The 13,354-nt window shown below is 39.8% G+C and overlaps 1 protein-coding gene across 5 annotated transcripts in view; it reads left to right on the top strand.

Moving 5' to 3' along the window:
• The window catches only part of ADAMTS12 (ADAM metallopeptidase with thrombospondin type 1 motif 12), a 175,755-nt gene that overhangs the window by 60,509 nt on the left and 101,892 nt on the right, over positions 1 to 13,354 (top strand). For all 5 annotated transcript variants that reach the window (XM_085212861.1, XM_010725311.4, XM_019610350.3 and 2 more), the window contains exon 3: positions 7,032 to 7,206. In XM_085212861.1, the coding sequence (XP_085068987.1) occupies positions 7,032 to 7,206 (175 nt within the window). The remainder of the gene's footprint in view (positions 1 to 7,031; positions 7,207 to 13,354) is intronic.

Genomic DNA, 13,354 nt, shown 5'->3' with positions numbered 1-13,354 from the left:
AGTAGCTTTTCATGGGAAAAAAAAAAAAAAGAAAAAAGAATCTTAGCTGCAATCACTTTTTTGTGATAAAAACTGAACTTTGTAATTGCATTTTATAATAAACTTAAATGAAGCTTGCTTATTTACGTTGAGGACTTCATAATAGGGATCAATTATGTATACTGAGACTGCGTGGATGAGTGCAGGAGTTCTTGAGATCATCAAATGTGCTACAAGATGTGGAAGAAAGAAGAAAAGTTGATGTTGTTTCCTAAACAACCTTTGCTTTCTTGGTAAATAGCCCACAGAGAATGAAAGTGCAGCTGTGAAGTGCAAGTTCAGTAAGAACTAAAAGTCTTTTGGAAACTGCTTAAGAGCATGCATCTGCATGGTTCACGCAAACGTACAGTCACTTCATCCCAAGCAGCACTGATGAACACAATGTGTTTCCTACTGCAATTATTTCATTTGATTTTACACATAAACTTACACAAATACCACATTTCTCAGACAGAGCAGGAAATTGAATTTGTAAAAGTATATACTTTTGGCAAGTAAGTTAACATTTAAAATATAAGATATTACTCTTTTTTTTTTTCTTCAGTAATAGACTATTTCTGAAAGCTGCACATTTCGCAGGGTTTAAACTTTATCCAAGCACTAATCTTTATTAGTAGGATCTTTATATTTGCAGCTGATAGATTGTGTAATTGTTGATTTGTTTAATGTCTATACTTATACTATACTTATACTACTATAACATTTGTTCGCCTCTTTATGTTTCCATACAGGAATGAAAATAGCTGTTTCTGCCTGACAGCCAATCAATCAGAAAAAAATAAAGCAGTTTCAGGGTAAAGCAAGGATAAAGGATCTTGTTTCAGAAGACGGACTAATGTTTGGGTTAGGCAAAGAGTTTTTTTCTACAGAAAGTCTCTACAGAACAAAACAAAAAAATTAAGAAGCATTCTCATGGTGCTACTTCTACTATAGCAGGAAGTTCTTTTGTGAGTCCTAGCTGCTTTATTGCATTCACACTGTAAACCAGGCATCTCAAAGCTCAGAATTGGACACAATTTTAGGTGCAATAGATGTGTAGAGTGTTTGGTCTCAAGTCTGTTTCTGGGGTATGAGAGAAAATTAAATGTTCACAGTAGAATTATCGGTGGATAGACTCTACAACTATGATGAGGATTTGGTAGGTCTGATGTGATTTTGAACTGTCATCAGGAAAACAAATGCTTTTGGGGGCTTCATTTCTTCAGTCCTATAGACTGCTCAGGTTGTCATCATACTAAACTCACCCACATACTGTCAAGCAAGGACACAGAGTTACAATGGCAGCAAAATACATATATTATATGTAGAATGTTCTATTCGGTGCACTCCACTGCTGAATTGCAGTTCTGGTACAGTTTGTGAGTAATTTGGCAGTGATTTGGAGTTGGGATAAAAAGAGAAGTATTTGAAAATATGTTTGAGTTGTATTTAGCATCAGTGACTGTTAAAGAAAGGAAAGAGACTCCCTAAATTTGCTTTGTGTTAGGATACTTCAGATAACACAAGAAAGAAAATATTTCTGTGCACATATACAGAGTGCTATTTAAAACTGGCCTCAAGAATCCTTACACATTCTCTGACTGGTGCATGGCAGAAATACAGTTCAGATCATTTTCTTTCCTGTATTTCCACCTTCTCTTCGAGCTTTCTTTCCACATATGTATAGCACTATACAAATGCAGCTGCTAGAAAAATGAAGTCTGTGCATGTGCCAATTTCAGGCTAGCAATATAGACAGAGGATATCCCTATACTGAAAGTGCAGGAAAGAGAGAACACTTAGAGATTTTCAGTTACACGGTAACTGACACCTTTGGAACCTAAGATTTGGCCTGGTCCTGTGTGGGAACACATCAAAGCAGGTTTCTTTACAGTAAGATGTAATGGCATTACTTTTATTACGTACTGTAGCAATGATGGTTTCAACCAAATTTCAAACATTCAGAAACTCCTGAAGCACAAACTTCAAGTAAAAGATTTCTTATAAATCTCTAACTTCATTGGCAAATTTATTATACACAAGGCAGGCACCCCTGCCTTATCTGTCTTCGCAACCTTACTAGCACAGAGATTTTTAATTTGCCTTTCAACCCTGCTGTAAGAAACAGGAGTGAAGGAAACATGTTCTTGACCTGAGAACCACTTTTTAGGCTGTGGTTAAGTATTTTTTCATGGCTCACCCTGAAGCCAGAACTAAAATAAACTGCAGCAAGCCTTGGCTGTGATTCAGAAGTGCTTGGTCAAGGTACAGTACAGTTGTACTCTGGTAGCAAAGCTGATGCATGTATTTCCATGCTATCCCATCAGTTGGTTGTGGGGACTTGCCACTGAAATATCTGTGTTGGTACTCCAGTAGAATTGCCAAGCCAACCATGAGGGATTGTGTATAGCCTAAAAATACAATTAGGGTTTTCCTTGTTTTATCCTGAGATGCTGGCAGTTCTAGTTTTCACTTGGCTTTGTTCTCACTTTGGGCTTAATTGTTTTGCAATAAGTAGAGACTTTCTGATCGTCTCAGACTGTCAGAAGCTGTTGTGACAAATTGAATTATGAGTTGATGACACTCCAGAATGTTTGGAGTGCTTCCCTGCTAAAATGGGTACCAGGTTTTTCCTTCATACTTTACAGTGAATTTGCTCTGGACACTGAACATAGAAGAAGCCTTTATCATCTAAAGAGAGAACAATCTGTAGCCAAAAAAATGTGGAATTTCTGGCTGTTATTAACCTCTTTAAAGGAATAAGTGCTAAAGCTGTTAAGTAAAATATTTCATGTATGAACAGGCCTTCTTCAGGGGAAGATGCACAGACATATCCTCTTCCAGAAAGTAAGTGACATCAAAATTTTCAGTTTTTCTGTATTAAGTGCAGGAGGCCTCACATAATGAGGAGGAGACAAGCAGGCAAAGAGGCTTGGTGCAGATGTTTTTCTGTGCATATTCAATTGTCCATCCACACAAAGAATGAAACACATATAGACAAGATTCAAGTAGCCCATATACTCCTGATAAGGGCAGTGATGATAGTCATAGACGTGGAGAGTCATGACAGCATGAGATCAGAGCTCACTTTGCGATAGAGCTGCTATGTAAAAAGCGTTAAGGCTCAGAAAACACATGTTCCATTCTGAGAGAGAATAATGTTTTGGAAACTGAATTAAAAAAATCAATGGAAATTCCAGAGCCAAGTTTTGTATTAGCCAGTGGCTGTTGGCTCAATGAACAACTTTGCCTGTCATGTCTGTTTGCATGGGCAATATGAAATATGAAATGAAATATGATAAATTTGTATTTATTCCCCTGCTCCATAAGCCTTAGTTGGATAGCTGAATTTTGACATGCAAGCATTGTTGTGGGAGCTTTGTAGTTTGTAGCATACATCATTTTTTAAAATTTTGATTGCCTTTCTTCTTACAGAGGCAGCTCTGACACAATAAGCCAATAACTAATCATTCTGCCCTACAAAATCTGGGTCTCAAGTGAAGATGGCTAGTTCTTCCTGGTTCCCTCTTGTTAAGAAACACAAGGAAAAGAAGGTCAAATAGCTCAATCTTATGTAATATCAAAGAAAGATTGAGTCCTGTAGAATAAAACAGGAATGGGCAAAGATTTGGACCAATGCTTTGATTCCTTTAGCAGCAGCAGGGGAGCCACATCCACTGATTTCATGGTCTAGCCTCCATTCCTGCTCTATATGTTCCTAGTTTCTTGACATTTTTATCCATTCTGAACATATGATCTATTGCTTTTATAGTCATTTCAGTGTTAAAAGAAGCTTTGATTTAAAATTTAAAAAGAAACCTGAGAATTTTGGTTTCATGTTTCAGCATTGATAGTCTTGATTTCATTTTTCAAAAAAAGGAATGAAAACATACAAGCAGTAACAGTAATCCCTAATGAACAATCAGATGGGACTTTGAGTCTTGCAGTCTTTGTCTTTTAAACTTCAGTTTGCTGTGGAAAATTAGAAGGAAAGAGCTTTCACTTTTAAGAGATAGTGGGGCAGACTCTGAAGAGTTTTCCTCTTTTCCTTGTCCTCAGGCTGGCTTTCCCAGCTGTACAGGAAAACTGGAAAGCTTCATAGTATTTCAAAAGTGTTTTTTAATTTGTCTATCCTTTTAAGTTTGAATGTGGCAACTAAAGAATCTCAGTCTTGCTGTATTTTTTCGTGTCCCGGAGCAAGTTAAGAAGTCTGCACTGGCCATATCAAGAGCAAAAACAAAGAGGAAAATGAGCTGTAAGAATGGCTGGGATACCTTTATCTTTGTCACATCCATGCTCTGGGAGCTGTGATATTAGTAGATTATTTGCTTTAGACTGTGTATTGCTCTGTGTGCCTTGGAGTGGAAGAACTATACACACATATATATAATGGTTTTGCAATGTTAGCAGTTGCTGCAGAAAAGCAAACTAAGACTCAAGGGACCTAAGCTGTGCTCAGTTGCACGCATCTCTTGGATTGCAGCAGGAGATGTAAATGAATCCTGTGTAGTTCAGCTGGCTTTCAAAGGCCTTGTCAAAGTGTACTCAGTTAAGTTAGTAGTTTGATACAAAAGCTAGCATGGGAAATTTTACTGCCTTTTTTATGCCAGTCTATTGTATGGTCAAAATAATTTGTTATGATCTGCAACAGACTGCTTATTTCTTCTACTTGGAAGCTTGTGGACTCAGGGAGGTGGGGGGCTCGCTATCTAAGTTGAGAGTGGACCACAGTTCAGACGGTTTGTGTTGCGTAATCACAGAATCACAAAATCACAGAATTGTAGGGGTTGGAAGGGACCTCCAGAGATCATCGAGACCGACCCCCCTGCCAAAGCAGGTTCCCTACACCAGGTCGCACAGGTAGGCGTCCAGGCGAGACTTGAATATCTCCAGAGAAGGAGACTCCACAACCCCCCTGGGCAGCCTGTTCCAGTGCTCCGTCACCCTCACTGTGAAAAAGTTCTTACGCACATTCGTGCGAAACTTCCTATGCTGCAGCTGATGTCCGTTTCCCCTCGTCCTGTCTCCACGTACCACTGAAAAGAGACTGGCTTCACCGCTATGGCCGCCACACCTTAGATATTTATAAACCTGGATCAGGTCCCCTCTCAGTTGTCTTTTCTCAAGGCTAAACAGACCCAGTTCACTTAGCTTTCTTCATAGGGGAGATGCTCCAGGCCCTTCACCATCTTTGTGGCCCTCCGCTGGACTCTTTCCAAGAGATCCCTGTCTTTTTTGTACTGGGGAGCCCAGAACTGGACACAGTACTCCAGATGAGGCCTTACCAGGGCAGAGTAGAGGGGGAGGATCACCTCCCTCAACCTGCTGGACACGCTCTTCTTAATGCATCCCAGAATGCCATTGGCCTTTTTGGCCACGAGGGCACACTGCTGGCTCATGGCCAACCTGTCATCCACCGGGACGCCCAGGTCCCCCTCTGCAGAGCTCCTCTCCAGCAGCTCATCCCCCAGCCTGTATTGGTGCATGCAATTATTCCTCCCTAGGTGTAAGACCCTACACTTGCTTTTGTTGAACCTCATCCGGTTTCTTACTGCCCAGCTCTCCAGCCTGTCCAGGTCTCGCTGAATGGCAGCACAGCCTTCAGGTGTGTCAGCCAATCCTCCCAACTTCGTATCATCAGCAAACTTGCTGATGAGGGGCCACTATCCCCTCATCAAGGTCATTGATGAAGATGTTGAACAAGACGGGACGCAGCACAGACCCCTGGGGGACACCACTGGTTACAGGTCTCCAGCCAGACTCTGCACCACCAACGACAACCCTCTGTGCTGTGCCAGTCAGCCAGTTCTCAATCCACCTCACTGTCCACTCGTCTATCCCACACTTCCTCAGCTTTGTTATAAGGATGTCGTGGGAGACATTATCAAATGCCTTTCTAAAATCAAGGTAGACTACATCTACCGCTCTTCCCCCATCCACCCAGCATGTGACAGCATCATAGAAGGCCACCAAGTTGGTCGAGCACAACCTCCCCTTGGTGAACCCATGCTGACTACTCCTGATAACCTCCTTTTCTCCCAGTTGTCTGGAGAACTCACCTCACAGAGGTGAGGCTGACAGGCCTATAGTTACCCGGATCTTCCTTCTTGCCCTTTTTGAAGACTGCAGTGACATTGGCTATCCTCCAGTCTTCAGGGACCTCCCCTGTTATCCAAGACCTCTCAAAAATGATGGAGAGCGGTTCGGCATTGACCTCCGCCACCTCCCTCAGCACACGTGGATGCACCCCGTCAGGTCCCATGGACTTGTGGATCTTAGTACTGCCTAGGCGCTCACGCACGTCCTCTTTCCTGACTAAAGGGAAGTCTCCCATTCTCCAGACCCTCTCACTAACCTCCAGGGTGTGGGAAACCTGAGGGAGAGACTTTTCACTGAAGACAGAAGTAAAAAAGGCATTCAGTATCTCTGCCTTCTCAGCATCCCCCGTTACCAGAACCCCCCCCTCACTTAGTAAGGGGCCCACATTCTCCCTAGTTTTCCTTTTGCTGTTAACATATTTGAAGAAGCCTTTTTTATTATCCTTTATCACTTTAGCCAGAGTAATCTGTGGCATTTCAGAAGGTGCAGAATTACATTTTTAGCTTATGAAATAGCTTCTCTTCAAGGCTTGTTCTCTGAGGAATGGCTGCAAAATGCCAGAAGAACAAGATGCAACTCTTTGTAGTGCATCATGTTTGACTAATTAACTCCTGACCTTTCAGTGGCTTTGCACAGATATGGAAGCGTTTGCCTCACTACATGGAATTTCAGGATATTAGGAAGAAGATATTTCATCTGTTCTCATTTAGCCTCTTACACCCTAATGAGGTACAAAGCAACCATGATGTATGCAGCAAAATGAATGCTGAAAACCTATTGTTTTCGTATTTTGATTCCACAGTGTAAGTGACTCACTATGAGAGAAGCCCAGGGATACTGATGTGAAAAGAGTCTATTTTGTTTTTGACTTCCAGTGCTGGAAAGTAGATTAACTATTTTATGCTTATTTTCAGACCGGATATTTCCATCTGCCCCATGGGGATTACTTCATCGAGCCCATTAAAAAGCACCTACAGAAAAAGGGAACACCCCAACCCCACATTATCTATGAAGCAAATACCCTCCAAAATGCTCTACGGAGAAAACGAGCAATCCCAGTGGAAGAAGAACAAGCATGTGGAGTGAATGGTACAAATGTTGCTGAATTCCTACCCAATTTCCTATCTGTCTCTTTTTAAGTATGTTTAAGTATGTTTATTTTCCACTTGTCTGTGCCATTCCTTATGCCAGGCTTTTCTAAAGTCTGGAAAAGGAAAAAGAGATCATGCAAAATGAGAGCATCTCAGTCAGAACATTTCTGTTACCATCTGTCAAGGTTCTTTTCTCAGCTTGCACCTAAATCTTCTTTGTGGCTACTGGGATAGTTTTTCGCAGCACTGATTCTTTCTATCCCACACTTCTTTCTCAAGCCAAAACGGGTCAAGTAATTTGACTTGTATTCTTGAGTAGTTCTGGAATGACAAGAACTGCACCCAATACTGATTTTCATAAGATATTCTTACTCCACGCAAGTATTTTCCTTAGTATAAAAAATCTCACCTCTAATCTGTGGTTTAAATTTAAGATTTCTGGATTCTTTTTGATTGTTATCAGAATATTTATTTTGTTGTTCTGAAAGTGAAGCACAAAGCATCAACTGTGAGGTGGGATTTTTTTAAGAAGCATAAGTGGAAGTAATTTAAATACTAACACCACAGTGATTAACATCACGTTTTGTTGAAAAAACAAGTTAATAGACTATCCTGGAAAGGGGGGGAGAGAGGAGGGGGATGGGGCATGTCCAAAGGGTAATTGATATCTCCTGATTACAAAATGAGATATTGTAATTATTTTTGTAATCATTTACTTGATTTGTTCATTAGTGAAGTTATAGTGTTGGTAGTGAGAATGAATTACCTAAATGACATAAAGCCCAAGCTACATACAGAAAGAGGTACAGAATACTTAGTGGTTTTTGTCTGCGTCTTTTTTTGATGGGTTAATAGTTATAGAATAGTTAGTTCTTTTCTGAGGGCAGAAAATAAAGGTTATGTTGGAAGTCTTAATTCTCAGGCATGACTGCTGCTGAAGTTCTGTTGCTGTGTGATGTGAGTTGATGATTTAAAGAAACAAACAGTTCAGCCCCAGTCTATTTCTGAGCACAGACCTGGACTGCTTGCTTGACAGTTGAAGGAAACTGGAAGCCTGATGACTAGTGGGGAAATAGTCAATCTTCTGTAATACTGGGTAGGTTTAGGATAAGGGAAAGCCTGAAGAATTAGTGTTGGTGCTGCTTCTCATTATTCTTCATCAGAAAAGTTTATCTACTTGTTAGATAACTAAGCCTTATGTCAAAAAGTTGTGAACATCTGTAACTGTTGTGTATTTTATCTTAAACCTAAGATTAAACCACAATTTCTGTTTTCTTTCCTGTCTGTTGGGCTGTATCATAGAATCATAAAATCCTTAGAGTTGGAAGGAACTTTAAAGGTCATCTAGTTCAACTCCCCTGCAGTTAACACTACATTCACAGCTAGATTATGTTGGCCGGGGCCTTATCCAGCCTTACCTTGGAATTCTCCACGTGTGGGGCATCAACCACAACACTGTGCAACCTGTTCCAGTGCCTCACCACCCTCACTGTGAAAGATTTTTTCTTCATATCCAACCTAAGTCTACTCTCTTTTAGTTTGAAACCATTTCCCCTTGTCTCATCACCACATACCCTGCTAAAGAGTCTCTCCCCTTCTTTCCAGTAGCCCCCCTTTAGATACAGACAGGATGCTCTCACGTCACCTCGCAGCCTTCTCTTCTCCAAGCTGAACAACCCTAGCTCTCTCAGTCTGCCCTTGTAGCAGGGATTATTTTACATTTACTTGTGAAAAGTGAGAAAATATTCCTGCCTACTGTCTCTCATGTTTCTTTTCTGCATGGAATAATATCTGTAAACAGAAAAACTAAATATGGAAAGAAGATAGGATATACAAGGTATCTATCTGTGCATATGTGTAGTCTGGTAATTTTCTTTCTTCTGCTCACTTTTTTGCATCTGGTGTTTTTTTTTAAGGTACTGCAGAATGAGACAGAAAAGGACTGACTGTACCTGGATGCTGGGACAAATTGAGCATAGCTTCCTTGAGATTTTTTCACTTAACCTAGTTAAGCTTTTATGGATTTAAACTTCTTGTCTTATTCATTTGAACGTGACAGAACTATTCCTGATATTAATAGTATGTTCATGATGTTCCAGGCTAGCAAAGGGAGCATATTATGAATTAACAAAGTAGTATACTGCTACTTATGCTTCTACGTGCAAATGACTTAGTCAGCCTTTGTAGGTAATGCCTGCTTTTGGTCAAACAGTAATCTGCTTGACTGTTGTAAAAGGAAACAATGTGAAAACGTGCATTGCACTGGGAAGATACACTCTTCGTTACGGTTCCACTTTGTGAAAGGGTATAAAAATCCTGGTTCTTCTAAAGGCCCTTAGTTCCTATGTTGTAAAGTAGTCAGCTCTTTGACAAGGATAGAAAAAAAAATCAGTGTAATTTCCTGTTTACATTATGCATTGTTAAAGAGCTGTTGCTCTTGCTAGAGATACAAAACAAAAAAGGAAGGAGAGTTAATTCTCAAATTCTGTGCTAAATATATTCACTGTATAAGCTATGGGGAATATTTGTTGCATAAATAGTTTACAAAGGTGGTAAATTGATTCTTCCCCTTTTCAAGACTACAAGCAGTTCATGCTCTTATGTTTGATGGCAAAGTTCTAGCGTCTGATATCACAGGCGGCCCAGATTAATCCTTTTGGAAACACTTCAAAGCAAAACAATTCCAATTTACCATTCTATTTTACAGATTCAACACCATGACCATTTTTCTGTGTTACCAGTTCTAGCTCTGACTCCTCTACGCTGGGAAGTAACCGGTGAAGAGTTGCCTGCCATATCGCATGTTTGACCTGGTTGTCAGAGTCAAATATTTTAAACTTGTGGGCTGATGTTCATGATAAGTGCTATGTGCTGTTGTTTATTTGATTCGGTTTGTGCTTCTTTTTAACTTAAACCAGGAACAGCTGAGACATTTCTAGGATCTGCACTAGGGAAGGGATGGAGTGCCAAACTTAAAATGTAGTAGTGAGTTTTGCTTGGAAGAGTTGAACTGCAAGGATGTTTTCAAGTTAGTGCACAAAGTTTGGTGCTGATATTGGTAATTGTCTCATCAGAACTAACATATCCTTCAGGTGAGGAGTATAAAGCAAAATCAATGGGAATTCATTTGTAAGGGAGCAGGTGAGGACTCTGACCTCCTGTGCAGTATTTTTAAGCTTTTTTTTGGTTAAGGAACCATGTCTCCTTTTGGAAAAAAAGCTCTGTACAGTGTGTTCATAGCAGCTTTTGGTGTGGCAATGACCAAATCAGTCTCCAGGTTCCATCCCTTCTTGTCATCTGTCTCTAATCTACCCAAAGTAATATTTTGGCAGCAGTTACATTCCAGTGTTTTTGCAATTATTATATTAATTAACTTACAATTTGCAGCATTTCTAAGTTTCATATATTTGGAGAAAAATTATTTTGATAAATAGTGTAAATTAAAACTTAGGTATGTGCTTTACACTCCTACTGCTGCTACGACAGTTGCTAGATGACTCATTCATTAGCTGCATGCAAAACCAAGTGCTTATCTGATGAACAGTGTTATGATACAGTACATTGCAAGCTGCTGTCTTCTTGTTATTTGAAATCTGTGAGAAGGTCCAAGCATGACAAATGAAAAATTGTCCTGACCTTTACAGATAAGTTTTCTAGCCATTTGTGCCTGGAAGGCAGGAAAACTGAGTATTTGAGAATTTGTTTGGTTTTCATAAATTGGCTGTGTTAAAAACTTTACAATGCTCTGACATGTAAGCATGAAAGAGAAGGAATTAATATCTCCTCTACACAATGAGCAATTATTTCCTTCAGCTTCTTTCCCATTTGTTTTCATGAAGTCTGCCACAAGGTATTGGGCTTGTTTGTGAGGTGTAAAATAGAGAAACTTTATGAAGTTTGCAACAGAAAAATGAGCACTTCCAGATTCAGCACTAATGTGAGACTGCAGCACTGCAGAAGGGTGGGTACAATGTGAAAGAGATGAACTCCTTTTTCTTGGTTTGTTGATGGGGTAAAGTAGCAGTGGTTTAGATTTAGGGTAGGTGAGTTGTATTTGGACTGCAACCCTGTGGTTACTGCAGTAGACAGTCTCTGAGAATACTTCATATACTAGTATTTAACATCAGTTTGACTTGTAAGCCTCCAATTCCTTGCCTGCAGAGGAGTTATAAATCTTATAAGCAAAAATTCTCCATAAGATTGAAGGCATTCATTTTCTGGAGCTGTGATAGGCTAAGGCTGAGGTGGGAGGGCAGGTGAGAACCTGGGCTGCTGCTGCATGAAGAGAGTAGTGGGGTGGAGGAACTGAAGGAGCAGAGCAACGTAATCTGTGCAAAACTGGTTTTTAGGACTGTTGCATAATGGTGTTGTTTCATTTACCAGATGACTAGAAAGCTATTAAGATTCTTTCAGACAATAATTACCTGTTCTTCATACAGGTAATGTGTCTGAGTGCAGGATTTTATTGAATAATGATCTTGCCTGTTGATGATTAACTTGCTGCTGCCAGAGAATTTTCATTTCTTCTGTCTGCAAGCATACAGCATGAACTGTTAGTCCTGGCTTGACAGTGAAGTCTTTTGTTTAACTACTTGGAAGAGGCAAAAAAAAACTTCCAGGACACTGTTTTATTCTCAAAGGATAGCCTGCCTTTTTTTGGAAGAACATTGTGACCAATGTAAGCAGCCTTTCTTGCTGGCAGAAACCCTGATACATGCTGTGTGACTTTCAGATCTTTCAAAGAATGATGATGACATTTTTCCAGTATTTGTTTATCCTGTATTTAACTAAATCATTTACTACTCAGCTTAATTTGCATAGTTTCTCCAAAATGCAGAGACTTTTTTTTTTTGAGGATAGTAAATTCAATATTGTAGTAACCAAGATGAATGTAAAGCAGAGAGAAGAGCATCTTTCCCCCCACCAAGATCTACTAACTTGTTTAAAAGATACTTGCTGTGAAAAAAAAAGAGCAAATAGATGCATTTAGGCAGAATTACCTCTTTTTTTAAACCAGGAACAACAAAAGAAGCAACCTTCATAAGTGTGTTTTCATTTCTGGAACAAGCTGCACTGAAGTGAAAACAGTGAGGACCTGCTTGCATGGATAGCAGGAGATCTGGCATTCCAGGGCTGGTGTACCTTGGAAAAAAGGACTTCGTGGCATATTTCTACTAACAGTGGATGTAACAATTGTTTCTAGTTGTTTGATATCAGTATTTTCTTTCCCTTAAGCAAGCTTTTGAAATAAATGCATGTATCTAACTTTCTTCAGCTGAGATACAGTTAATTTTCCTGCCAGTACCTGGTATGGCTCTGTGTTTTGGATTTAGGATGAAATAATGGTGGATCACATGCTGATGTTCTGGCGCTGAGTCAAGAACTTTTCAGCTTTGAATTCTCCCCTGCTAGTAAGGAGATGAGCATACAGAAGGATTTGGGAGGGGACAGAGCCAGGATAGCTGACCAAAGGGACTCCCATCCAACTCAGAGTTGTGTGGAAAAGTAAAACTTGTGGGTTTGGTCAGTAGGGCTGCCCCTGCTTTAGGACTGGCTTTGTTTCAATCACTGTAAGGTGAAGAATTGCACTGTGTGTCACTTGGTTGTTCTTTTTTTCCCTTTACTTTGATTTTTTTTCTTTCTTTCCTGTTAAACCATCTTTATGTCAGCCCAGGAATTCTCACACTTCCACATATTTCAGAACACTCCCCCATCCTGGGGGCGGTTATCAGTTGTGTGGTGCAGAGCTACCTGTTGAGTTAAACCACAACACTTTCAAGTTTCAGAATTTTTCTTCAGACATTTCTTGGTACTTATTAGAAGCTTATCAGAGATACGTTAGATTATTTTCATTTTCTTGTGCTTTCCTCCTGTAGAAAAAGGAAAAATTGACTTCTGTTTCTGAAATCTCTAGATTCTGTGCTGGAGAAGATAAGAAACTTAGAAACTTTCAACTTGCATCTGTTAACATTTTACATACAAATTTAAGGTTTCCGTATTCATTTAACTTTGCTGTCAAAAATGCTGTTAGTAAAAGCAGAGTTTGGAACAAATAAGCAGATACAGATGTGTATCTACTTCTTGCTAAGAAGTACAAAGGAATCTAATTTTCATTACCATGCAGATGTTCAATGGATCTGTTTAAA

Source organism: Meleagris gallopavo, chromosome Z (assembly GCF_905368555.1).
Source record: "Meleagris gallopavo chromosome Z, MGAL_WU_HG_1.1, whole genome shotgun sequence".
Taxonomy (NCBI): Eukaryota; Metazoa; Chordata; class Aves; order Galliformes; family Phasianidae; genus Meleagris; species Meleagris gallopavo.
Note: the sequence above shows the minus strand (reverse complement) of the source record. Positions and strands in the feature narration are given on the sequence as shown.